This window comes from Pseudophryne corroboree, chromosome 11 (genome assembly GCF_028390025.1).
Source record: "Pseudophryne corroboree isolate aPseCor3 chromosome 11, aPseCor3.hap2, whole genome shotgun sequence".
Classification (NCBI taxonomy): domain Eukaryota; kingdom Metazoa; phylum Chordata; class Amphibia; order Anura; family Myobatrachidae; genus Pseudophryne; species Pseudophryne corroboree.
This window is the reverse complement of record NC_086454.1, coordinates 19,269,528-19,296,423: the sequence shown is the minus strand read 5'-3', so window position 1 is coordinate 19,296,423 and position 26,896 is coordinate 19,269,528. Positions and strand designations below refer to the sequence as shown.

Genomic DNA, 26,896 nt, shown 5'->3' with positions numbered 1-26,896 from the left:
TTGGTTCAGACTCATCCTCTCCTGCATCTGATAGGGTTTTCCTTGGTTCAGACTCATCCTCTCCTGCATCTGATAGGGTTTCCTTGGTTCAGACTCATCCTCTCCTGCATCTGATAGGGTTTCCTTGGTTCAGCCTCATCCTCTCCTGCATCTGATAGGGTTTTCCTTGGTTCAGACTCATCCTCTCCTGCATCTGATAGGGTTTCCTTGGTTCAGACTCATCCTCTCCTGCATCTGATAGGGTTTTGTTGGTTCAAACTCATCCTCTCCTGCATCTGATAGGGTTTCCTTGGTTCAGACTCATCCTCTCCTGCATCTGATAGGGTTTCCTTGGTTCAGACTCATCCTCTCCTGCATCTGATAGGGTTTCCTTGGTTCAGACTCATCCTCTCCTGCATCTGATAGGGTTTCCTTGGTTCAGACTCATCCTCTCCTGCATCTGATAGGGTTTTCCTTGGTTCAGACTCATCCTCTCCTGCATCTGATAGGGTTTCCTTGGTTCAGCCTCATCCTCTCCTGCATCTGATAGGGTTTCCTTGGTTCAGCCTCATCCTCTCCTGCATCTGATAGGGTTTCCTTGGTTCAGACTCATCCTCTCCTGCATCTGATAGGGTTTCCTTGGTTCAGCCTCATCCTCTCCTGCATCTGATAGGGTTTCCTTGGTTCAGACTCATCCTCTCCTGCATCTGACAGGGTTTCCTTGGTTCAGACTCATCCTCTCCTGCATCTGATAGGGTTTCCTTGGTTCAGCCTCATCCTCTCCTGCATCTGATAGGGTTTTCTTGGTTCAGACTCATCCTCTCCTGCATCTGATAGGGTTTCCTTGGTTCAGACTCATCCTCTCCTGCATCTGATAGGGTTTTCTTGGTTCAGACTCATCCTCTCCTGCATCTGAAAGGGTTTCCTTGGTTCAGACTCATCCTCTCCTGCATCTGATAGGGTTTCCTTGGTTCAGACTCATCCTCTCCTGCATCTGATAGGGTTTCCTTGGTTCAGACTCATCCTCTCCTGCATCTGATAGGGTTTCCTTGGTTCAGACTCATCCTCTCCTGCATCTGATAGGGTTTTCTTGGTTCAGACTCATCCTCTCCTGCATCTGATAGGGTTTCCTTGGTTCAGACTCATCCTCTCCTGCATCTGATAGGGTTTCCTTGGTTCAGACTCATCCTCTCCTGCATCCGATAGGGTTTCCTTGGTTCAGACTCATCCTCTCCTGCATCTGATAGGGGTTCCTTGGTTCAGACTCATCCTCTCCTGCATCTGATAGGGTTTTCTTGGTTCAGACTCATCCTCTCCTGCATCTGATAGGGTTTTCTTGGTTCAGACTCATCCTCTCCTGCATCTGATAGGGTTTCCTTGGTTCAGACTCATCCTCTCCTGCATCTGATTTCCTTTGGTCTCACCAGGAATTTGATGCATATCCCACAATCCTCCCAAAGCCAATTACCTTATAATGCTCCCTCTGGGCCATTATTTGTTCCAAAATGTCTGAGATGTGTAGTACTGTTGGATACTCATAATTACTAGTCTTCTGGCCATCTGGGAGTCAGTAAGACCCTCAATCTTCTGGCCTGTTCTATATGGTGGCGCTCTATAAGATGTGTTTCCCCAAATTGAGTTCTGCCCCTTCACACTGGTGCCCACAATAAAACTGCTATAGGGCAATCATTAGATCCACTCATGTTTTTGTCCCTAAGTGGATCTAATGGCCTCATATTTTAATGAACTTCATCACTGAGTTCCCTCAATCTTGTGGATTTAAAACCCTCTGGGTTATTTTTGACAGGTTTAGTAAACCAGGATCACTTTGTTCCGCTCCCTAGTCTGCCTTCAGCTAAGAAATTAACCGGTCTCTTTGTTCAACACATTCATATGTTGCACAGAATTCACTCTAACACTGTCTCAGATAGGGGCTTGCAATGTGTGGCCAGCTTCTGGAAAGCCTTTTGGTCATTATTGGGGCTTTTCCTTGAGTTACTCATCTGCCCACCATTCCAACTAAACCCTAGAACAATAGTTGAGGTGTTATATGCCACATAATCATAGGAATTGGACAGAACCACCATTATGGGTGGAGTTTGCTTATGACAATGTCCCTGCTGGGTCATCTGGAGTCTACATTTTATTATGTTTATGGGTATCATCCTAAATCCTACTCTTTTAACAATGAGCAAATTCAGTCATCCAATATTAAGGAAACATGAGTTTGTCTGGAGGAAAGTACATTAAGCTTTGACTAAGCAAAATCAGCAACAGATTGTCTGAAAAGTGTGGAATGTGGTTAGTTTCACAGAACATTGCGTTGTTTGTAAGACTCCCCCTGTGCCATCCTAACTGCTGGTTGATGGTCGTCCGGAGTATGAGATGGAGAATATAACTGACTCCAAGAAAACTCAGGGGCAAATGTATTAACCTGGAGAAGGCATAAGGAACTGATAAACCAGTGATAAGTGCAAGGTGATAAACGCACCACCTAATCAGCTCCAATATGTAAATTGACAGTTAGGAGCTGGCTGGCTGGTGGGTTTATCACCTTGCACTTATCACTTCCTTATGCCTTCTCCAGGTTAATACATCTTCCCCTCAGTGATGTGTATATTATCTCATCCACTGGAAGGGCAGTGGGCCTGAGGAGTTCTCGCTGCAGGATTGGCGCATCTACAGAGGCACAGATCCCAGCAGCTATGTGGTTGGTGCAATAGACAACACCGCCTTTTTCTACTTGTTACAGGTGCAACAGAAGTACCCACTACTACTGCTATGTGTGGGAATATTAATGATCTGCTGGTGTGCATTACAGTACAGAGTATGGGAAATATAATGCTAGATTTATGTGTATTGTTCATCAATGCATAATGTGTTGTTATTATTATTTTGTTTTTTTTTACAGACAGTGTAAACAAAATGCAGAGGCTTCCTCCACAGGGTAAGTGATCTATGGCTGTGGTAATAACTCAGGAGGGGTGGGGTGGGTAGGGGGGGGGTTGTTATTGGGCCTGATGATGTAAAGAAACCATCCCTGTACAGAACTGTGGGCCTAATTCAGACCTGCTCGTAGCTCTGCCAAATATTGCAGGGCTACGATCAGGCACACTGACATGCGGGGGGACACTAAACACAGGGCTAGTCAGGCCTGACCCCCCCACCCCCCAGAAGTACAAAAGCATCGCACAGCGGCAATGCTTTTATACTTCAGGAGTAGCTCCCGGTCAGCGCAGCTCTTGCGCGATGGCTGGGAGCTACTCGTCGCAGCGGCTGCGTGTGACGTCACGTAGCCGCTGCAGCCTGGCATAGTCTGGCCATGCCTGCATTGGCCGGACCGTGCCCACAAAATAGCGTGCCACCCTCTCCCGCCCAGCGACCGTGTCTGCCTGTCAATCAGGCAGAGGCGATCGCTATGCTACGACAGCCGTCGGCTGTCAGCCATGTCCGGCGCACAGCAGCGATCGGGTCTGAATGACCCCCTGTGTGTAACATGAAGTGGAATAATGCAGACACATAACTGACGAGGGTCAGCCCACGCGTGTTTTGCTTTATTTTCCGGAGATAATAAAAGTGACAAGATTCCCTAGCGATTCGGAGGTGGATACGCTGCTGGTGACGGATGCATTGGAGCGGCGTCCATCCCACTTGTGTCCACACAGAGTCGCAGTTACAATTCCAGGCGCATGCAGGGAGACGTGCAGTGATGATAATGTAGTGAGTGTCCCTGGGCGGTGGCTCAGCGCACGCACGGAGAACGGCCATCTTATTGGCCTGTTACGGGAATGTCGCAGGCGTGTTGGTTGCGTACACACACGCTCAATCGCTCACATTGCAGGCTGTACATGGACGGAGACATTGCACCTGCTAGAGTTTCGATGGAGAGTAGGTCTATGGCTACGCAGATTGGACGCGGCAGTATCGACGCAGGCGCCATGTGTCTCTGCCTACATGATCGCATCTGGCAGCATATACACATCCTGAAAGCGCCCAATGACACGTCTGCGTTTTTGCCGCCACTCCCGGTTACCACGCCCAGACGGTCCCTTCCTGTCAATCACTGTGCAATGAAATCCTCACTGCAGTACGATCGCGGCGGCATGCGTAGTCTGCCGATAATTGGTCAAAACATTGATATAAACATCAGCATAGTGTCATGCCCATTCCCAGAAGGCCTTATAGCGTAACACTGAATGGGAGATTTAATTGCTGTATATCAGGGAAGGAAGTCTTGCTTATTATATAGCGGTGCGAGCAGAAGTGAGCGAGGTTTTCCCGCATGTAACTTGCTCAATGTGCGCATCCGCGAACCTCTGACGTAACCTCCTATGTAACTGATTCCTTATTCCTTATTGTTGTAGTGCTCCTAGCAGTGACTCTCGGAGGAGGTGAGTGATTGGCCTATTTCTTTCTATTGACAAATTTTTAGCAACACCCTACCCCTACCCCTTTTGGTTGTTTGCCCCTTATATGTACATACAAGCACATGACCATATATCATTGGGATCCGGTCTGAAGATCGACAGTGTCTAGGTCGACAATGTTTAGGTCGACAGTCACTAGGTCGACATGGATGGAAGGTCGACAGAGTTTCTATGTCGACATGTGCTAGGTCGACAGGTCTAAAGGTCGACATGAGTTTTTCACATTTTTATTTTGTTTTTGGATTTTTTCCTACTTAACGATCCACGTGGACTACGATTGGAACGGTAAAGTGTGCCGAGCGAAGCGGTAGCGGAGCGAAGGCACCATGCCCGAAGCATGGCAAGCGAAGCGAGCCATGCGAGGGGACGCGGTGCACTAATTTGGGATCCCGGTCACTTTACGAAGAAAACGACACAAAAAAAAATCCTCATGTCGACCTTTAGACCTGTCGACCTAGCACATGTCGACCTAGAAACCCTGTCGACCTTCCATCCAAGTCGACCTAGTGACTGTCGACCTATAGTGGTCGACATAAACATTGTCGACCTAGACACTGTCGATAAAACGAACCACACCCATATCATTAAGAGATACGGTCACTATAGTAAAGAATGTCCCTCCATTTAATTTACAATATGCGCCGCTTAGTTCTATCTCAGAAATGGTTGAAATGAAGAAAGTTCTGTTGCCGCTTTCAGGAGGCCGGCTGTGCGCAGAGAGAGCTTTGAGGCCATGTATAACGTACTGAGAGCGAATAACAACGCAGGATTCATGCAGGAGTATGCGGTATGTATTGTAACCACTCACAGACTAGAGCCATGGATATCCAACCACTTCTGTCTGATGTACACGTTATTATGGTTATATAACCAGATACAGCGCTATATTCAGGGCCCTGACTGTATTATAACACCATCCTATAATAGTGCTTATATTATCTCCATTTAGTCCCTATGCATATATTACTCTGATCCTCAATCAGTGTAGATTGTATATTTAGGAAGACACATAATGTGACTGTGCTGACATATTATATTCTGCCGCAGAGCCTACAGGATGTCGGCAGGTCACAGACGACCTGCTTAGCTCTGCGTCCAGCCAACGCCAGGAAGAACCGGACAGATGGCGTGCTTCTGTGTAAGTGACTGATACTCCCAGTGCGTGGACATTTACTCGGACACAAGGGAATAGCTGCGGCAACATGACTACTGTAACATTATAATCCCGATGCGGCTTCTGCCATTTACACTGACAATTATTACATGGTGATATGATACACGTATGATACACGCTTCTCAAGGCCGGCTCGTTCACGTAGAGTGGCCGAACTAGGGTACCACCCCATAAGGAGCGGTGGGGCCGTTGTCTAGGGTTACCATGGGCAGCATCCAGACTGGGATCATGAACTATCCGGCTGCTCCACTACCTCCCGCTCCCCCTATGCCCGCTTCCTCCATCCCAGTCCCCCCAACAGCTCTTCTACACCTGCCTTCACCAGCCCTGGCCAGTGGCACAGTGTACCAGTCCAGACTACTCTCATAGTTCCTGTTAAAGGTGCCCCTAATATATCCTAGTACTTCTCTCTACTATGTCTGTATCTGGGGGGTAGCGGTGCTGACCACAGAGGGGTGTGTCTGCTGCTCAGTGGGCTGTGAGGGGTCACCTCTATTTTGTTGGGCTCAGTGAGATTCTTGCCACTCTGGTCTGTGTACGGGAGGTCAGTACCAGTGAAGGGAAGGGTAGACCCGAAGTGTTGGCAAAGGAGCAGCTTCTGCAATTGTTTCATGCCCCCAGTACTGGAGGGGGGAGGGGGGGGGGGGGTGCTGGGGCAGAGCTACTGGTTCTCCTGGCGGTGCATGGTGGAGTAGCCACAGAGGATGAGATGGTAGCATAGGAGCTTGCAGGGGAAGCATAGGAAGAGGTATCTCCGTGCCTGGCAAGGCTCAGTTTCGGTGCGATGACTTATAAACAAAGGGGCTCCAGAACGTCTGACTGTCCGGAAGCTGCAGAGTCCGGCGCAAGATCCTAGTGCCCACAGCAGGGCTGTCGTCACAGCAATGTAGGCCCTGGGCAAAGGAATGCCCTGGGGCCCCTACACACCCATTAACCAATAAACAAATAATAACATGCCCCTCCTGCAGCCCTGCTCCGTCTCTCCAGGTCTCTTCCATACAGTGAATGGCTGTCCGCACTCTGATTGGTGGATAGCTACAGCCATCCACCAATCAGCATGCTGACAGCCATTCTCTGGCTTTTTTCTGACATTCCTGATTACATCATACAGTCGCAGGAGTTGGTCAGGTTTGGGCCGTTAGCCCGTGGTTCTCGGGGGGGAGTACATTTTCTTTATACACCAGCTTCCTGTAGTTGAATATGAAGCCATCTGATAGTCTATTGCATGACAGTATTATTAATGCATTAGTATTTATGCTGTGCGGTTACTTATAGTACTCACTAATATTGCATTACATTGTAGATGATAAGACTCCTGTCAAACTCTCAACCTTTCATGACTCAGACATGAGGCACATTAATGCCAGCTACATTCCGGTAAGTAATCACTGAGGATGAACCATGGAGCCAGTAGGGTGATCGAGGAAACTTGACATTTCTCTATGTTAACCTCATACTCCACTTAGCTGCCCAAACCTCCAGTTTAGTTGAGACGTTATGAAGAGAGTCAACATCCTGATCTGAATTATCTTACACAGATCAGTGTCATCTGCAAAAATGGACACGTTAATCTCAAGACCCTCTCCTATGTCATTTATAAATACGTTCAACAGAAGTGGCCCTAGCACAGACCCTCGAGGTACACCACTTAATTCTTTAGCTCAGATCGAAAATGTTCCATTGACCACCACTCGCTGTTCCCTATTTTCCATCCAATTTTTGATCCAAGTACAAATGCTGTCTCCAAGACCAAGCTCTCTTAATTTAAGAATCATCCTCATGTGAGGTACTATGTCGAAGGCATTCGCAAAATCTAAAAAGACAACTCCACAGCGTTTCCTAGCTCTAAGTTCTCACTCACTACTTCATAGAAGCTAATTAAATTAGTTTGACATAACCTATCCCTCACAAACCCATGCTGGTTCCTACTAATGATCTTGAAGCACCCCAAGTACTCCTGAATGCTCTCCCTTAATATACCTTCAAGTAGTTTCCCCACTATAGATGTCAGACTTACCGGTCTGTAATTTCCAGGATTAGATTTACTTTCCTTTTTAAATAATGGCACTACATCTACTATACACCAGTCCCAAGGAACCTTGCCTGATGTAATAGAATCTTTGAAGATTAAGTATAATGGCCTTGCTATTTCTGAGGTAGCTCCATTAGAACCCTTGGGTGTAGTCCATCAGGCCCCGGAGATTTATTAATCTTAATTTTTTGTAGTCGCTCACGGGCTTCATCATCATTTAAACAAGTTTTATGTATCTGGACATTGGGCCTAATTCAGACCTGATCGCTGCTGCAAATTTATTAGCAGTTGGGCAAAACCATGTGCACTGCAGGTGGGGCAGATGTAACATGTGCAGAGAGAGTTAGATTTGGGTGGGTTATTTTGTTTCTGTGCAGAGTAAATACTGGCTGCTTTATTTTTACACAGCAATTTAGATTGCAGATTGAACACACTCCACCCAAATCTAACTCTCTGCACATGTTATATCTGCCCCACCTGCAGTGCATATGGTTTTGCCCAACTGCTAACAAATTTGCAGCAGCGATCAGGTCTGAATTAGGCCAATTATCATTACTGTTATCATATTCTATTCCCACCAGTACTTCCTATACGGTTACTCACACTCTCCTACTCTGTGATCCTGTTCCCCCTCTCCTGGCACCCGGTCCCTTCATCTAACACCCAGTACCCTCCCATGAGATCCTCTCCTACTCTCTGATCCTGTCCCCTCTCCTGACACCCGGTCCCCTCCCATGGGATCCTCTCCTACTCTCTGATCCTGTTATCTCTCTCTCTCCTGGCACCCGGTCCCCTCTTCTGACACCCGGTACCCTCCCATGGGATCCTCTACTACTCTCTGATCCTGTCTCCTGTCCTGACACTCGGTCACCTCCCCTGGGATCCTGTCCCCTGATGCCCTCTCCTCTACCCTGTTTATAATTCTAACATGGCAAATACAATGTTTTTGCATTTTTTTCAGTTTTTATGATATATCTATAAATTAACATTAAAGTCAATGATCTTTTGCATATCCCAAAAATTCAAACAGAAATATTGAAAAAAGCAAAATGTTAAAAACATAAACACAGAGAACGATAAAACGAATGACTATCCCTTAACGAAGATCCCGATAAAATCAGGAATGATCTTGAACAATATAGGATGACAGAGTATGATGATGTGATGATGATAATTGAGCATGAGTTATAATAAATAAGGGCAGTTTTTATGACAAAGGATGGGTGATGATAATTGATGGTGGACTATGGTGATTGATCACTGGAGGATGATTGTGAGGATTAAAGGCAGTAGTGCAAGTAGAATTTTTTTCTTAGTGGTACTGATAGTAAAAACGGTCGTGGTCACGTGTTGTGAGGGGGCGTGGTCACTCAAAACTAGGAGAGTGGCTACATAACAATAGGGGCACGGTCACATTATGCCACACAGCATAATGCACATTACACATTATGCCACACACCGTAATGCCAAATACACACTATGCCACACACGGTAATGCTTATTACACATTATGCCACACACCGTAATGCTCATTACACATTATGCCACACACCGTAATGCACATTACACATTATGCCGCACACCATAATGCCCATTACACATTATGCCACACGCAGTAATGCTTATTACACATTATGCCACACACCGTAATGCCCACTACACATTATGCCACACACCATAATGTACATTACACATTATGCCGCACACGTAATGCCCATTACACAATATACCAAACATCATAATGCCCATTACACATTATGCCACACACTATAATGTACATTACACATTATGCCGCACACGTAATGCCCATTACACAATATACCAAACATCATAATGCCCATTACACATTATGCCACACACCGTAATGCCTATTACACATTATGCCACACTGTAATGCAGGGCCGTAACTACGTGTGTGCCAAGTGGGCTTGGCACACAGCGCAGTTGCCCTGAGGGCGCACGGCCAGCGGCCTGTAATGAGTCAAATTGACTCATTACATGCCTCTGAAGTCTGCGCCGTGCGCCGCCGCCGGGCTGTGAAGGAGAGCTACAGCGCCGGGCAGCGGAGAAGGAGGAGGAGGGAGGGGGACTGGAGCCGCAGCAGCGCTATTTCATTGGTAGTAAGCGCCACTGCAGAAGCCCCCTCTCCTTCCGTATTGGCTGCCCGGCGCTGCTGTGAATGCTGGGATGTGGTTCCTCCATCCCAGCATCCACAGCAGCGCCGGGCAGCCAATATGGAAGGAGACGGGGCTGCTGCAGCGGCGCTTACTACCAATGAAATAGCGCTGCTGCGGCTCCAGTCCCCCTCCCTCCTCCTCCTTCTCACCTGCCTGCACCGAGGGAGCTGCACGAGGAGCCTGTCAGCGGGGAGATGGTAAGTATGTCTCTCTCTCTCTCTCTCTCTCTCTCAGGGGGACACCGTCTGCCATAATGTGTAAAAAGGGGGCCTGGCTGCCGCAATGTGTAAAAAGGGGGCATGGCTGCCGCAATGTGTAAAAAGGGGGCCTGGCTGCCGCAATGTGTAAAAAGAGGGACTGGCTGCCGCAATGTGTAAAAATGGGGACTGGCTGCCGTAATGTGTAAAAAGGGGGACTGGCTGCCGTAATGTGTAAAAAGGGGGACTCGCTGCCGCAATGTGTAAAAATGGGGACTCGCTGCCGCAATGTGTAAAAATGGGGACTAGCTGCCGGAATGTGTAAAAAAGGGGACTGGCTGCCGCAATGTGTAAAAAGGGGGACTGGCTGCCGCAATGTGTAAAAAGGGGGACTGGCTGCCGCAATGTGTAAAAATGGGGACTGGCTGCCGTAATGTGTAAAAAGGGGGACTGGCTGCCGCAATGTGTAAAAAGGGGGACTGGCTGCCGCAATGTGTAAAAATGGGGACTGGCTGCCGTAATGTGTAAAAAGGGGGCCTGGCTGCCGTAATGTGTAAAAAGGGGGACTGGCTGTCGCAATGTGTAAAAAGGGGGACTGGCTGTCGCAATGTGTAAAAAGGGGGACTGGCTGCCGCAATGTGTAAAAAGGAGGACTGGCTGCCGCAATGTGTAAAAATGGGGACTGGCTGCCGTAATGTGTAAAAAGGGGGTCTGGCTGCCGTAATGTGTAAAAAGGGGGACGCTGTCTGCTGTAATGTATAAAAGGGGCTCTATCTGGTGTAGTGGCGCTACTGTGCAGCGTAATTTGAATAATGGAGACTACTGTGCACCGTAGTATGAATTGCTATTATTTTGTGGCCACGCCCTTCCCCATGAAGCCACGCCCCTATATATTTTTGCGCGCCTACGGCGCACACACTACCCCTGTCTTACATGGGGGGGAGCGCCAATGTCGTTTCTTGCACACAGCGCTAAAATGCCTAGTTACGGCACTGCTGTAATGCCTTACATATTATACCACACACAGTTATGCCACTGACACCATTTTATGTCCCACACACAAAAATGCCCCTTATAAATTATGCCCCAGCAGTGGGCTGGTGGCACTGCGTACCAACACCATATTTCTTAATGCTACTCCGTACCACCTCATACCACCCTACTTTCAGCACTGATTAAAGGTAGATGACAATTCCATTGTCAATAGTATCTAAAATATCCAATGTATAGTATAAAAACACAATATAAAAATATAGCAGATACATCTTATGTTTGGAGATAGTATTTACTATTATATATGCTATTCTGCAATATTATATATTATTCTTCTGTTTCAGGGGTATAGAAGCAAAACAGAATTTATTGCTGCTCAGAGCCCATTACCGGGAGCTGGGAGAGTCGTCTGGTCCCTGATCTGGGAGAAACGTATAAACACTATTGCCGTGCTGTCCAGCTGCCTGGAATATGGCAAGGTGTGGTACAGGAATACATTATGTCAGTGGCATTTTGAATCACAGCGCCCTAGAGAATCAGAATTTTTTTTTCAAGAAATATTTTTTATTGAGAATCAGAATTTTGTCCCCTTCTAAATGTTTCTTATTGAGAAATTCAGAAAAAAAAGATTAAATGTAGTAAATTGTGTTTATATGTAATTCCTAGGCTCAGTTGTGAGAGGAGGGACAGGATTCACTTCTGTTTGTTCACATATTTTATGACTGGTTTTGTCTATGACATTGATCATAAATCATTTTAGCTAGTTCTGGATCACCAATCCAGAGCACCCTGCAAGTGCCCAGAGACACCCCAGCTCTGATAATCACCCCCCTGTGTATTCAATTGTGGACCGTTTTCGCCCATTTTTAAGGCATTTTCGCCAATGCCATTTCACTTCTTTTTTTTTTTAGCGAAAAGGCATTGCTGACAAATGCCTCAAAATCGTCAAAAACGGATCGCATTTTCACCGGCGCAGGTACGAAAACAAGTGCATTCACCAATCCTCATGTTTTTTGCTCCTGTCGAATTTTTTGCTAGGCAAAAAAAAGGCCCTGCTATTAAATAGGGCGAATCCCCATTTGCCCTAAAAATAGTGAAAGGTTACGTTTTTTCGCCTAGGTGAAAAAAAACAGCCCTAATTGAATACCCCCCATTATGTGTACAGTGATACATTTTGTGCAGTAACATATTCTATACTGTAATGCATTTTGTACAGTAACGCATTCTGGTGGTCATTCCGAGTTGTTCGCTCGCTAGCAGTTTTTAGCAGCCGTGCAAACGATATGCTGCCTCCCACTGGGAGTGTATTTTAGCTTAGCAGAAGTGCGAACGAAAGGTTCGCAGAGCGGCGGCAAATTTTTTTGTGCAGTTTTAGAGTAACTCAAAACCTACTCAGCGCTTGCGATCACTTCAGACTGTTCAGTTCCTGTGTTGATGTCACAAACACGCCCTGCGTTCGCCCAGCCACGCCTGCGTTTTTCCTGGCACGCCTGCGTTTTTACGAACACTCCCTGAAAACGGTCAGTTGACACCCAGAAACGGCCACTTCATGTCAATCACTCTGCTGCCAGCAGTGCGACTGAAAAGCTTCACTAGACCCTGTGTGAAACTAAATCGTTCGTTGTAATAGTACGCCGCGCTTGCGCATTGCGCCGCATGCGCAGAAGTGCCTTTTTTTGCCTTGTCGCTGCACAGCGAACGAATGCAGCTAGCGTTCAACTCGGAATGAACCCCTCTGTACAGTAACCAGTGGGGAATTTTCCATTAGGCACGTGAGGCTATCATCAAAAAAAAGGTGTGGGGGGGTTACTGTTGTGCCTAGGGGAGCATTCACCCCTAAATCCGTACCTGTCACATTCTGAACTATACAGAAACACATTCTGTACACTGATACATTGGGCTGTATTCAATTGATTATCATGCCCAATCTCCCATCTAAAGTGACGGGAGATCACAAGGGCGATATTCAATTGTATGTAGTTTTCACGCTGACCGCGCCCAAAGAGTTCGGGTTCAGCCATGTAAAGCAGCTAAACTCGACCAAAATGCTGGGCGCAATCGCAAAAAGTGCTGTTTGGACACCCAAACTGGTCACTTTTTCACGTATTTCTGCCACACGCTGGAAGCCATCATGCCTGAACAGAGCTACAATTGAATAGCTCAGTTTGGGCGCCATTTAGTGGCTGCCGGTGGAAAAACAATTGAATTCCATCCATTATGTAACACATGCTATACTGTAGCACATTCTATACAGTAACTTTAATAAATATGCCCCTTACAGCAGTGGGACACTGGCCCTTTCATCACCCAGTATATATTGCTCCCCGTACCTGCACATTAAAAACAGGCTACTGATACGCTCTATGAATGCTGGTAAGAATTATTGCGTTACCACCGACTAATATCATTTTAGGGGCATAGTGAGCAGTACTGGCCATCCAGCGAAGCCAAGGCGTTTGGTGACATCATAGTAACTCTGATGTCAGAGAAGATCCTCTGTGATTGGACGGTCAGAGACTTCATGGTGACAAATGTGAGTACAGGATATAGTCATACATTAGCAGCAGCTGATAGTGACCTGTTATCAGAAAGCCAGATTGGCGCAGATCACTAATCATCTGTCGCCTGCTAGAAATACAAATATAAAATGTAATTACCATCCGCCTCAATCAGAGTAAAGCTTTAAGGGATCTATTCATTAAGCAGTGAAAAGTGTGGAGAAGTGAGCCTGTGGAGAAGTTGCCCATGGCAACCAATCAGCATTGAAGTAACATTTATAATTTGCATACTATAAAATTACACGTAGCAGCTGATTGGACGCCACGGGCAACTTCTCCACAGGCTCACTTCTCCACTCTTTTCACTGCTTCATGAATAGACCCCACATGTTTACATGGGTTATACAGAGGACATTATTTACAATTGTCTCCCTGGGCCTCAGTTGGGACTGAATTTAATAATGCCCCTTGTGCATATACACAAAGCAAAGTCTGCACATAGATTGGTCTGCGCGCTTCTGTATTTTATCATGGACAGTGTGACTCAGCTGCACGCCCAGTACTTATAACATCGGCACTGCGTGCACTTAGCGTGTGACCCCGTATCAGGCATGTAAATGTGTGCAAAGCCAAGTTGTGATAACCGCATACTTCATAAAAATTATCCCTCAGCCAAGATAATGTACCTGAGGATCTATACAACTCAAAATAAGATCAGTCTCAAAGAGCCGCACTTGTAGATGCCGGCTGCACCGCGTGAGAACGTTACTGCCTCCCTCAGAGGAGTAGGGCTTCAGAGTGTGGTTTTGACCTAAGAGCTCTTAGCACAGGAAGCCTTACTCAATTCCTGGAGTTGGGCTGCCCCCGAAGACTCTGCCTGCACTGCCGCCCAGTGACAGTTGCCAGGTACTGCACGATAATGTAACAATGCAGCACTCAGCTCCCTGTCCCTAAGGAGAAATCTGTATCTTGGTGTAACCCGGAGCGGACTGGGATGGAAAACCAGCCCAGGAACTTTATGGAAGCAGCCCTAATGGGGGCAGGGTCTGTTGAGGGGGCGGGGTCTCTTGAGGGGGTGAGATTCCTCCTCATAGGGTCTGATTCTGAGTTGGGCACAGTTGTGGCCTTCCTTGCGCCTTTTGCTGTAGTTGCGTCTATGACTTTCTGCTAATGACGCAACAATGTTGTTCCCTGGTGTACATCCGTGCATACAAAATAAGATTTTAAACCTACCGGTAAATCTTTTTCTCCTAGTCCGTAGAGGATGCTGGGGACTCCGTAAGGACCATGGGGTATAGACGGGCTCCGCAGGAGACATGGGCACTCTAAGACTTTAGATGGGTGTGAATTGGCTCCTCCCTCTATGCCCCTCCTCCAGACCTCAGTTAAAGAACTGTGCCCAGAGTAGACAAAGAGTACGAGGAAAGGATTTTTGTTAATCTAAGGGCGAGATACATACCAGCCCACACCATACACACCGTACAACATGGTATATACTAAACCAGTTAACAGCATGAACAAAACAGCATCAGCCAGAGACTGATCTCAACTGTAACATAACCCTTATGTAAGCAACAACTATATACAAGCCTTGCAGAAATAGTCCGCACTGGGACGGGCGCCCAGCATCCTCTACGGACTAGGAGAAAAAGATTTACCGGTAGGTTTAAAATCTTATTTTCTCTTACGTCCTAGAGGATGCTGGGGACTCCGTAAGGACCATGGTGATTATACCAAAGCTCCAGACCGGGCGGGAGAGTGCGGATGACTCTGCAGCACCGATTGAGCAAACACAAGGTCCTCCTCAGCCAGGGTATCAAACTTGTAGAATTTTGCAAAAGTGTTTGAACCCGACCAAGTAGCTGCTCGGCAAAGTTGTAATGCCGAGACGCCTCGGGCAGCCGCCCAAGAAGAGCCCACCTAGTGGAATGGGCCTTTACTGAATTTGGTAACGGCAATCCAGCCGTAGAATGAGCCTGCTGAATCGTGTTACAGATCCAGCGAGCAATAGTCTGCTTAGAACCAGGAGCGCCAACCTTGTTGGCTGCATACAGGACAAACAGTGCCTCTGTTTTCCTAACCTGAGCTGTCCTGGCTACATACATTTTTAAGGCCCTGACTACATCAAGGGACTTGGATTCTCCAAGTCACCCATAGCCACAAGCACCACAATAGGTTGGTTCATATGAAACGACGAAACCACCTTAGGTAGCAATTGAGGACGAGTTCTCAACTCTGCTCGATCCACATGGAAAATCAGATAGGGGCTCTTGTGAGACAAAGCCGCCAATTCGGACATCCGCCTCGCAGATGCCAAGACCAACAACATGACCACTTTCCAAGTGAGAAATTTTAATTCAACCGTTTGAAGAGGTTCAAACCAGTGTGATTTAAGGAACTGTAACACCACGTTAAGGTCCCATGGTGCCACTGGGGGCACAAAAGGAGGTTGGATGTGCAGCACTCCCTTTACAAGTCTGGACTTCTGGGAGAGAAGCCAATTCCTTCTGAAAGAATATAAATAAGGCCGAAATCTGCACCTTAATGGAGCCTAACTTTAGGCCCATATCCACTCCTGCCTGTAGAAAGTGGAGAAAACGACCCAGCTGAAAATCTTCCGTAGGAGCATTCTTGGCTTCACACCAAGATACATTTTTCCTCCAGATACGGTGATAATGCTTCGCCGTTACCTCCTTCCTAGCTTTGATTAGAGTAGGGATGACTTCCCCCGGAATACCTTTCCTAGCTAGGATTTGGTGTTCAACCGCCATGCCGTCAAACGTAACCACGGTAAGTCTTGGAACACACAGGGCCCCTGTTGCAACAGGTCCTCCTTGGGAGGAAGAGGCCACGGATCTTCTGTGAGCATTTCCTGAAGATCTGAATACCAGGCCCTTCGAGGCCAATCTGGAACAATGAGTATTGTCTGCACTCTTGTTCGTCTTATGATTCTCAATATTTTTGAGATGAGTGGAAGTGGAGGGAACACATAGACCGACTGAAACACCCACGGTGTCACTAGGGCGTCCACCGCCACTGCCTGAGGGTCCCTCGACCTGGAACAATACGTCCAAAGCTTTTTGTTGAGGCGTGAGGCCATCATGTCTATTTGAGGAAGTCCCCAACGACTTGTTACCTCTGCAAAGACTTCTTGATGAAGTCCCCACTCTCCTGGATGGAGATCGTGTCTGCTGGGGAAGTTTGCTTCCCAGTTGTCTACTCCCGGAATGAAGACTGCTGACAGAGCTCTTACATGATTTTCCGCCCAGCGAAAAATCCTGGTGGCTTCTGCCATTGCTGCTCTGCTCCTTGTCCCGCCTTGGCGGTTTACATGCGCCACGGCTGTGATGTTGTCTGACTGAATCAGAACGGGTAGGTTGCGAAGAAGATTCTCCGCTTGTTGTAGGCCGTTGTATATGGCCCTTAATTCCAGCACATTGATGTGTAGACAAGCCTCCTGGCTTGACCATATTCCCTGAAAATTTCTTCCTTGTGTGACTGCTCCCCATCCTCGGAGGCTCGCGTCCGTGGTCACAAGAACCCAATCTTGAATGCCGAACCTGCGACCCTCTAGAAGGTGAGCACTCTGAAGCCACCACAGGAGAGATACCCTGGCCCTAGGGGACAGGCTTATCCTCCGATGCATTTGTAGATGGGACCCTGACCACTTGTCCAGAAGGTACCACTGAAAAGTTCTCGCATGAAACCTGCCGAACGGAATGGCCTCGTAGGCCGCCACCATCTTTCCCAATACTCGAGTGCATTGATGAACTGACACTGTTTTTGGTTTTAGCAGGTCCTTGACCATGTTCTGGAGTTCCTGGGCTTTTTCCGTTGGGAGAAAACCCCTCTTTTTTTCCGTGTCCAGAACCATGCCCAAAAATGACAGCCGAGTTGTCGGAACCAACTGCGACTTTGGTAGATTTAGAATCCAGCCGTGTTGTTGTAGTACTCTCAGGGAGAGAGACACGCTTTTCAGTAACTGATCTCTTGATCTTGCCGTTATCAGGAGATCGTCCAAGTATGGGATAATTGTGACTCCTTGCTTGCTCAGAAGCACCATCATTTCCGCCATTACCTTGGTGAAAATTCTCGGGGCCGTGGAAAGCCCAAACGGCAACGTCTGAAACTGGTAATGACAATCCTGTACAGCGAATCTCAGGTACGCCTGATGAGGCGGATATATGGGGACATGAAGGTATGCATCCTTTATGTCTAGTGACACCATAAAATCCCCCCCTTCCAGGCTGGAGATCACAGCCCGGAGAGATTCCATCTTGAATTTGAACCTTTGCAAATATAGGTTCAGGGATTTTAGATTCAGAATTGGTCTGACCGAGCCATCCGGCTTCGGGACCACAAATAGGGTTGAATAAAACCCCTTCCCCTGTTGCATTAGGGGAACCTTGATAATCACCTGCTGTTGACACAGCTTTTGTATGGCAGCTGAAACTATTTCCCTCTCTGGGGGAGAAGCTGGCAAGGCCGATTTGAAAAATCGGTGTGGAGGCACCTCTTCGAACTCCAGTTTGTAGCCTTGGGATACAATTTCGACCACCCAAGGATCTAAAACCGACTGAACCCAGACCTGGCTGAAGAGCCGAAGACGTGCCCCCACCGGTGCGGACTCCCTCAGCAGAGCCCCAGCGTCATGCGGTGGATTTTGTAGAGGCCGGGGAGGACTTTTGTTCCTGGGAACTAGCCGTAGCTGGTGTTCTTTTCCCTCTACCTCTGGCGAGGAAGGAAGAGCCCCGACCCTTTCTGAACTTATGCGACCGAAAGGACTGCATCTGGTATTGAGGTGTTTTCTTTTGCTGTGGGGGAACGTATGGCAAAAAAGAAGACTTACCCGCGGTAGCTGTGGAAACCAGGTCTTGCGAGGCCCTCCCCAAATAAAACTTCACCTTTGTAAGGCAAAGCCTCCATATGTCTCTTTGAATCAGCATCACCTGTCCATTGACGGGTCCACAGGGACCTTCTAGCAGAAACTGCCATGGCATTGGCTCTTGAACCCAACAGCCCAATATCTCTCGCAGCCTCTCTCATATATAACGCCGCATCTTAATGTGACCCAAGGTCAACAAAATACTATCTTTATCTAGTGTGTCAATGTCAGATGACAAGTTATCTGCCCACGCTGCAATTGCGCTACCCACCCATGCCGACGCTACTGCCGGTCTGAGCAGGGCACCGTAGTCGTATAAATTGATTTTAAGGTAGTTTCCAGTCTGCGATCCGCAGGATCCTTGAGGGCTGCTGTGTCCGGGGACGGTAGTGCAACCTTTTTGGACAAGTGCGTCAAGGCCTTGTCCACCGTGGGCGAGGATTCCCACCGTAACCTGTCCTGTGAGGGGAAAGGTTACGCCATAATAATTCTCTTGGGAACCTGCAGTCTCTTGTCTGGAGTTTCCCAAGCCTTTTCAAATAAAGCGTTCAGCTCATGAGATGGGGGAAACGTTACCTCAGGTTTCTTTTCCTTAAACATGCAGACCCTTGTGTCAGGGACAGAGGGGTCCTCTGTGATATGCAAAACATATTTTATTGCAATAATCATATATTGAATACTCTTGGCCACCCTTGGGTGCAACCTTGCATCATCATAGTCGACACTGGAGTCGGAATCCGTGTCCGTATCAGGGACGTGCAGTCAGGGGAGGCAGTGCCTCCCCTGTCATTAATGATTACAGTAATACAAAGATGATACTTATGACACAAAGTGTCATAAGTATATGCTTTATATTACTGTAATCATTTTTACCATGTTAAAGCAACTTTAAATTAGTTTTGGAGGCACCAAGAGTGGTGCCTCCTGAAGCCAATGATAAAGTGTCAGAAACGGGGGCGGCGCCAAACAATGGGCAGTAAAAAGCCCATTTAAAAAAAGGGCTGTAAGCGGCACTAGTATGAGTGCCTCAGTGACAGGGGCGTGCTTGCATGTGAAAGGCCGTCCCTGTCACTGAGGAAGATGTGATTGGGCACCAGGTTCAGAGCGCTCCCTGGTCCAACCCACCTTCACCACAGGGACTCCTTGAGGCCGCCGCTGCTCCCGCTCACCTGTCACAGCCGGGGGTTGCCGCTCTCACTGCCGGGGGTACCCGCTCTCACTGCCGCGTGGGTTGTTCATTACAGGTAAGCGCCGGCAACACAATTACGGGAGGCGCCGCAGCCAGACATACTGTACTCCACTACCATCGGCCGCTCCGCCCCGCCGCTGTACTAGCAGCACAGCCAAAGAGCCAACCGATCTCATCTCCCGGTGTCCGTGCGCTGAACGCTGGTGTGTATTGACCATGGGCTGCCCTGCGCTCTGTGTTTCAGAGCTCCGGGCAACCCATGGTCTGTACACAGCCGTGCTCAGCATGGAGATGTGCCACTGAGAAGGAGGAGGGGGAAGGGGGGGGAGATATTACCTGATATGTGGCTATGTGCTGGGGTATAAGTGGATATGTGGCTATGTGCTGGGGTAAAAGTGGATATGTGGCTATGTGCTGGGGTATAAGGGGATATGTGGCTATGTGCTGGGGTATAAGTGGCTATGTGCTGGGGTATAAGTGGATATGTGGCTATGTGCTGGGGTATAAGTGGATATGTGGCTATGTGCTGGGGTATAAGGGGATATGTGGCTATGTGCTGGGGTATAAGTGGCTATGTGCTGGGGTATAAGTGGATATGTGGCTATGTGCTGGGGTATAAGTGGATATGTGGCTATGTGCTGGGGTATAAGGGGATATGTGGCTATGTGCTGGGGTATAAGGAAAGGAAGGGTGGTTGGTAGTCGCTACGTGTGTGCCAGGGTATAGGGGGAGGGGAGGGGTAATTACTGCATGTATGCCAGGTGTAAGGGAAGGGGGGTGGATACTGCATGTGTGCCAGGGTATACAGAGGGGGGGTGTATACTGTGTGTGTGCCAGGGTATAAGCGGGGGGGGAGGGGGGATTACTGCGTGTGTACCGGGGAGCAAGGGAAGGGTGATTACTGCATCTGTGCCGGGGAGTAAGGGGAGGGGGGATGGGGGTGATTACTGCATCTGTCCCGGGTGTAAGGGGAGGGGGAGTGATTACTGCCTCTGTGCCGGGGTGTAAGGGGAGGGGGGGTGATTACTGTATCTGTGCCGGGGTATAAGGGGCCTGCAGCTGTAATCCCGCTTCCAGGCAGACTCTCCGCTGCTGTCCTTAACCCCGGGCATCTCTGCTGCCCAGACTTAACGGGCATTGGCGGCAGCATCGGATTGGGAATTAGCGGTGGGGGCTGTAGCTGGTGGTGACTTTAGCAGGCATTGGCAGCTGGCGTGGGTGGAAGTACAGTAGCGGGCTCTGGCGCCAGCTATAGTGCTGGTAGCGGGCATGCCTCACCAGCCACTGACCTCACCGCACGCCACTGGTCCGTATCAGTGTCTGCTATCTGGGAAAAGGGACGTTTATGGGACCCTGAAGGGTCTTGTGACACAGTCAAAGCCATGGATTAACTCCCTGATTTTTCATTGGACTCTGCTTTGTCCAATCTCTTATGTAATAAGGTCACATTAGCATTTAAAACATTCCACATATCCAACCAATCAGGTGTCGGCTGTGCCGACGGAGACACCACCACCATCTGCTCTGCATCCTCCCTAGACGAGCCTTCCGCTTCAGACATGTCGACACACACGTACTGACCCCCCCCCCACACACACACACACACACTGGGATATATGAATATGGGGACAGCCCCCAAATAAGGCCCTCTGGAGAGACAGAGAGAGAGTATGCCAGCACACACCCAGCGCCACTAGATACTGAAAACAAAGTCCCGGCCTGTACAGCGCTTTTTATATATATAATTTGCAACAAATAAATGTGCCCCCTCCCCTCGTTTTTTGTCCCCTGTTACTTGTTCAGCAGGGGAGAGTCCGGGAGCAGCTTCTCTGCAGCATGCTGTGGAGAAAATGGCGCTGGTTAGTGCTGGAGGATCAAGCCCCGCCCCCTTGACGGCGAACTTCGGTCCCGCTCATCTGTTTATACTGGCGGGGGTTTTATAACATACTGTCTCCGCAGTATCTGATAATGGTGCCAGTTTTATGAGAGGTAATTATTGCTGCCCAGGGCGCCCCCCCCTGCGCCCTTGCTGTGCCTTGTGTGTGTGTGGGAGCAATGGCGCGCAGCGCGACCGCTGCGCGGTACCTCTCTGAAGATCTGAAGTCTTCTGCCGCCTTTGATGTCTTCTTACTTCATATACTTACCCGACTTCTATCTTCCGGCTCTGTGAGGAGAACGGCGGCGCGGCTCCGGGACGAACAGCGAGGACGACACCTGTGTTCCGACCCTCTGGAGCTAATGGTGTCCAGTAGCCTAAGAAGCAGAGCCCATCAGTCCAGGAAAGTGGGTCTGCTTCTCTCCCCTCAGTCCCACGAAGCAGGGAGCCTGTTGCCAGCAGTGCTCCCTGAAAATAAAAAACCTAACAAAAATAAGAATTTACTCACCGGTAATTCTATTTCTCGTAGTCCGTAGTGGATGCTGGGAACTCCGTAAGGACCATGGGGAATAGACGGCTCCGCAGGAGACTGGGCACATCTAAAGAAAGATTTAGGACTATCTGGTGTGCACTGGCTCCTCCCACTATGACCCTCCTCCAAGCCTCAGTTAGGACACTGTGCCCGGAAGAGCTGACACAATAAGGAAGGATTTTGAATCCCGGGTAAGACTCATACCAGCCACACCAATCACACCGTATAACTCGTGATAGGAACCCCGGTTAACAGTATGATAACAAAAGGAGCCTCTGAACAGATGGCTCGCCATAACAACCCGATTTGTGTAACAATAACTATTTACAAGTATTGCAGACAATCCGCACTTGGGATGGGCGCCCAGCATCCACTACGGACTACGAGAAATAGAATTACCGGTGAGTAAATTCTTATTTTCTTTGACGTCCTAGTGGATGCTGGGAACTCCGTAAGGACCATGGGGATTATACCAAAGCTCCCAAACGGGCGGGAGAGTGCGGATGACTCTGCAGCACCGAATGAGAGAACTCCAGGTCCTCCTCAGCCAGGGTATCAAATTTGTAGAATTTTGCAAACGTGTTTGCCCCTGACCAAGTAGCTGCTCGGCAAAGTTGTAAATAGTTATTGTTAACTAAAGGGTTATTGTTGAGCCATCTGTTGAGAGGCTCAGTTGTTTTCATACTGTCAAACTGGATATAGTATCACGAGTTGTACGGTGTGATTGGTGTGGCTGGTAAGAGTCTTACCCGGGATTCAAAATCCTTCCTTATTATGTCTGCTCGTCCGGGCACGGTGTCCTAACTGAGGCTTGGAGGAGGGTCATAGTGGGAGGAGCCAGTGCACACCAGGTAGTCCTAAATCTTTCTAGAGTGCCCAGCCTCCTTCGGAGCCCGCTATTCCCCATGGTCCTTACGGAGTTCCCAGCATCCACTACGGACTACGAGAAATAGAATTATCGGTAAGTAAATTCTTATTTTCTCTGACGTCCTAGTGGATGCTGGGAACTCCGTAAGGACCATGGGGATTATACCAAAGCTCCCAAACGGGCGGGAGAGTGCGGATGACTCTGCAGCACCGAATGAGAGAACTCCAGGTCCTCCTCAGCCAGGGTATCAAATTTGTAGAATTTAGCAAACGTGTTTGCCCCTGACCAAGTAGCTGCTCGGCAAAGTTGTAAAGCCGAGACCCCTCGGGCAGCCGCCCAAGATGAGCCCACCTTCCTTGTGGAATGGGCTTTTACAGATTTTGGCTGTGGCAGGCCTGCCACAGAATGTGCAAGCTGAATTGTATTACAAATCCAACGAGCAATAGTCTGCTTAGAAGCAGGAGCACCCAGCTTGTTGGGTGCATACAGGATAAACAGCGAGTCAGATTTTCTGACTCCAGCCGTCCTGTGAATGGAAGATCAGATAAGGGCTTTTACAGGATAAAGCCGCCAATTCTGACACGCGCCTGGCCGAGGCCAGGGCCAACAACATGACCACTTTCCATGTGAGATATTTTAACTCCACAGATTCAAGTGGTTCAAACCAATGTGACTTTAGGAACCCCAAAACTACATTGAGATCCCAAGGTGCCACTGGAGGCACAAAAGGAGGCTGTATATGCAGTACCCCTTTTACAAACGTCTGAACTTCAGGAACTGAAGCTAGTTCTTTCTGGAAGAAAATTGACAGGGCCGAAATTTGAACCTTAATGGACCCCAATTTTAGGCCCATAGACACTCCTGTTCGCAGGAAATGCAGGAATCGACCTAGTTGAAATTCCTCCATCAGGGCCTTACTGGCCTCGCACCGCGCAACATATTTTCGCCACGTGAGATATTTCAAATCCACAGTCTTAAATGGTTCAAACCAATGTGATTTCAGGAACTCCAAAACCACATTGAGATCCCAAGGTGCCACTGGGGGCACAAAAGGAGGCTGAATATGCAGAACTCCTTTGACAAAAATCTGAACTTCAGGCAGTGAAGCCAGTTCTTTCTGGAAGAAAATCGACAGGGCCGAAATCTGGACCTTAATGGACCCCAATTTGAGGCCCAACGTCACCCCTGCTTGCAGGAAATGCAGGAATCGACCCAGTTGAAATTCCTCCATTGGGGCCTTCCTGGCCTCACACCAAGCAACATATTTCCGCCAAATGCGGTGATAATGTTTTGCGGTGACATCCTTCCTGGCTTTGATCAGGGTAGGGATGACATCCTCCGGAATGCCCTTTTCCTTCAGGATCCGGTGTTCAACCGCCATGCCGTCAAACGTAGTCGCGGTAAGTCTTGGAACAGACAGGGCCCCTGCTGCAGCAGGTCCTGTCTGAGCGGCAGAAGCCAAGGGTCCTCTGAAAGCATCTCTTGAAGTTCCGGGTACCAAGCTCTTCTTGGCCAATCCGGAACCATGAGTATAGTTTTCACTCCTCGCCTTCGTATTATTCTCAGTACCTTGGGAATGAGAGGCAGAGGAGGAAACACATAAACCGACTGGTACACCCACGGTGTTACTAGAGCGTCCACAGCGATCGCCTGAGGGTCCCTTGACCTGGCGCAATATCTTTTTAGCTTTTTGTTGAGGCGGGACGCCATCATGTCCACCTGTGGTCTTTCCCAACGGTTTACCAGCATTTGGAAGACTTCTGGATGAAGTCCCCATTCTCCCGGGTGGAGGTCGTGCCTGCTGAGGAAGTCTGCTTCCCAGTTGTCCACTCCCGGAATGAACACTGCTGTCTGTGCTAACACATGATTTTCCGCCCATCGGAGAATCCTTGTGGCTTCTGCCAATGCCCTCCTGCTTCTTGTGCCACCCTGTCTGTTTACATGGGCGACCGCCGTGATGTTGTCTGATTGGATCAGTACCGGCTGGTTCTGAAGCAGGGGCCTTGCTTGGCTTAGGGCATTGTAAATGGCCCTTAGCTCCAGAATATTTATGTGAAGCGAAATCTCCTGATTTGACCACAGTCCTTGGAAATTTCTTCCCTGTGTGACTGCACCCCAGCCCCGAAGGCTGGCATCCGTGGTCACCAGGACACAGTCCTGTATTCCGAATCTGCGTCCCTCTAGTAGATGAGCCCTCTGCAGCCACCACAGCAGCGACACCCTGGTCCCTGCCGACAGGATTATCCACTGTTGCATCTGAAGATTGGACCCGGACCATTTGTCCAACAGGTCCCACTGGAAAGTCCTTGCGTGGAACCTTCCGAATGGAATTGCTTCGTACGAAGCTACCATTTTTCCCAGGACTCGTGTGCATTGATGTACCGACACCTGTCCCGGTTTTAGGAGGTCTCTGACTAGAGATGACAACTCCTCGGCTTTTTCCACTGGAAGAAACACTTTTTTCTGGTCTGTGTCCAGAATCATTCCCAGGAACAGAAGACGTGTCGTCGGGACCAGCTGTGACTTTGGAATATTGAGAATCCAGCCGTACTGTTGCAGCACTTCCCGAGAAAGTGCTACCCCCACTACCAACTGTTCCTTGGACCTCGCCTTTATCAGGAGATCGTCCAAGTACGGGATAATTAAAAACTCCCTTCTTGCGAAGGAGTATCATCATGTCGGCCATTACCTTGGTAAAGACCCTCGGTGCCGTGGATAACCCAAACGCCAGCGTCTGGAACTGATAGTGACAGTCCTGTACCACAAACCTGAGGTACTCCTGGTGAGGAGGGTAAATGGGGACATGCAGTTAAGCATCCTTGATGTCCAGAGAGACCCTGTAATCCCCCTCGTCCAGGTTCGCAATAACCGCCCTGAGCGATTCCATCTTGAACTTGAATCTTTTGATATATGTGTTCAAGGATTTTAAATTCAATATGGGTCTCACCGAACCTACCGGTTTCGGTACCACAAACATTGTGGAATAGTAACCCTTTCCTTGTTGAAGGAGGGGTACCTTGACAATCACTTGCAGTGAATACAGTTTTTAGATAACCACCACACTGCCTCCCTGGCAGAGGGAGTTGCCGGTAAGGCAGATTCTAGGAAACGGCGGGGGGGAGACGTCTCGAATTCCAGCCTGTACCCCTGAGATACTGTTTGAAGAACCCCGGGATCCGCCTGTGAGAGAGCCCACTGTGCGCTGAAATTTTTGAGACGGGCCCCCACCGTACCCGGGTCTGCCTGAGCAGTCCCAGCGTCATGCTGTGGACTTACCGGACGCAGGGGAGGACTTCTGCTCTTGGGAACTAGCTGTGTGCTGCAGCTTTTTCCCTCTACCTTTTCCTCTTGGCAGAAAAGATGAGCCTCCAGCCCTCTTGCTTTTCTGGGGCCGAAAGGACTGTACCTGATAATACAGTGCTTTCTTTTGCTGTGGGGTAGCTTGTGGCAACCAGTTTGATTTCCCAGCAGTAGCTGTGGAAACGAGGTCTGAAAGACCATCCCCAAACAGTTCCACCCCCTTATAGGGCAAAACTTCCATGTGCCGTTTTGAATCGGCATCGCTTTTACATAGCGCTTATTTGTGATGCTAGCCGGCAAATATCCCTCTGTGCATCACGCATGTATAAGACAGCGTCTTTTATATGCTCTATTGTCAGCAAAATATTGTCCCTATCCATAGTATTATCCGACAGGGAATCTGACCACGCAGCTGCCGCACTGCACCTCCATGCCGAGGCAATAGCTGGTCTCAATATAATGCCCGTGTGTGTGTATATAGCTTTAAGGGTAGTTTCCTGCTTTCTATCAGCAGGTTCCTTTAGGGCGGCCGTATCCGGAGACGGTAGTGCCACCTTTTTTAATAAGCGTGTCAGCGCTTTATCTACCCTAGGGGGTATTTCCCAACGTGACCTATCCTCTGGCGGAAAAGGGTACGCTGCTTAGAAATTATCAATTTCTTATCGGGGGAAGTCCACGCTTCCTCACACACCTCATATTAATTTCTCAGATGCAGGAAAAACTACAGGTAGTTTTTTCTCACCAAACATAATACCCTTTTTTGTGGTAC

At 48.6% G+C, this 26,896-nt stretch overlaps 1 protein-coding gene across 1 annotated transcript in view; it reads left to right on the top strand.

Annotated features, from left to right (window-relative positions):
- LOC134968623 (mucin-19-like) overlaps positions 1-26,896 on the top strand; it is a 517,580-nt gene that overhangs the window by 28,493 nt on the left and 462,191 nt on the right. The window contains exons 17-23 of the mRNA XM_063944156.1: positions 2,891-2,926; positions 4,344-4,370; positions 5,106-5,193; positions 5,454-5,544; positions 6,884-6,957; positions 11,324-11,458; positions 13,393-13,512. Of these exons, the coding sequence (XP_063800226.1) occupies positions 2,891-2,926; positions 4,344-4,370; positions 5,106-5,193; positions 5,454-5,544; positions 6,884-6,957; positions 11,324-11,458; positions 13,393-13,512 (571 nt within the window). The remainder of the gene's footprint in view (positions 1-2,890; positions 2,927-4,343; positions 4,371-5,105; positions 5,194-5,453; positions 5,545-6,883; positions 6,958-11,323; positions 11,459-13,392; positions 13,513-26,896) is intronic.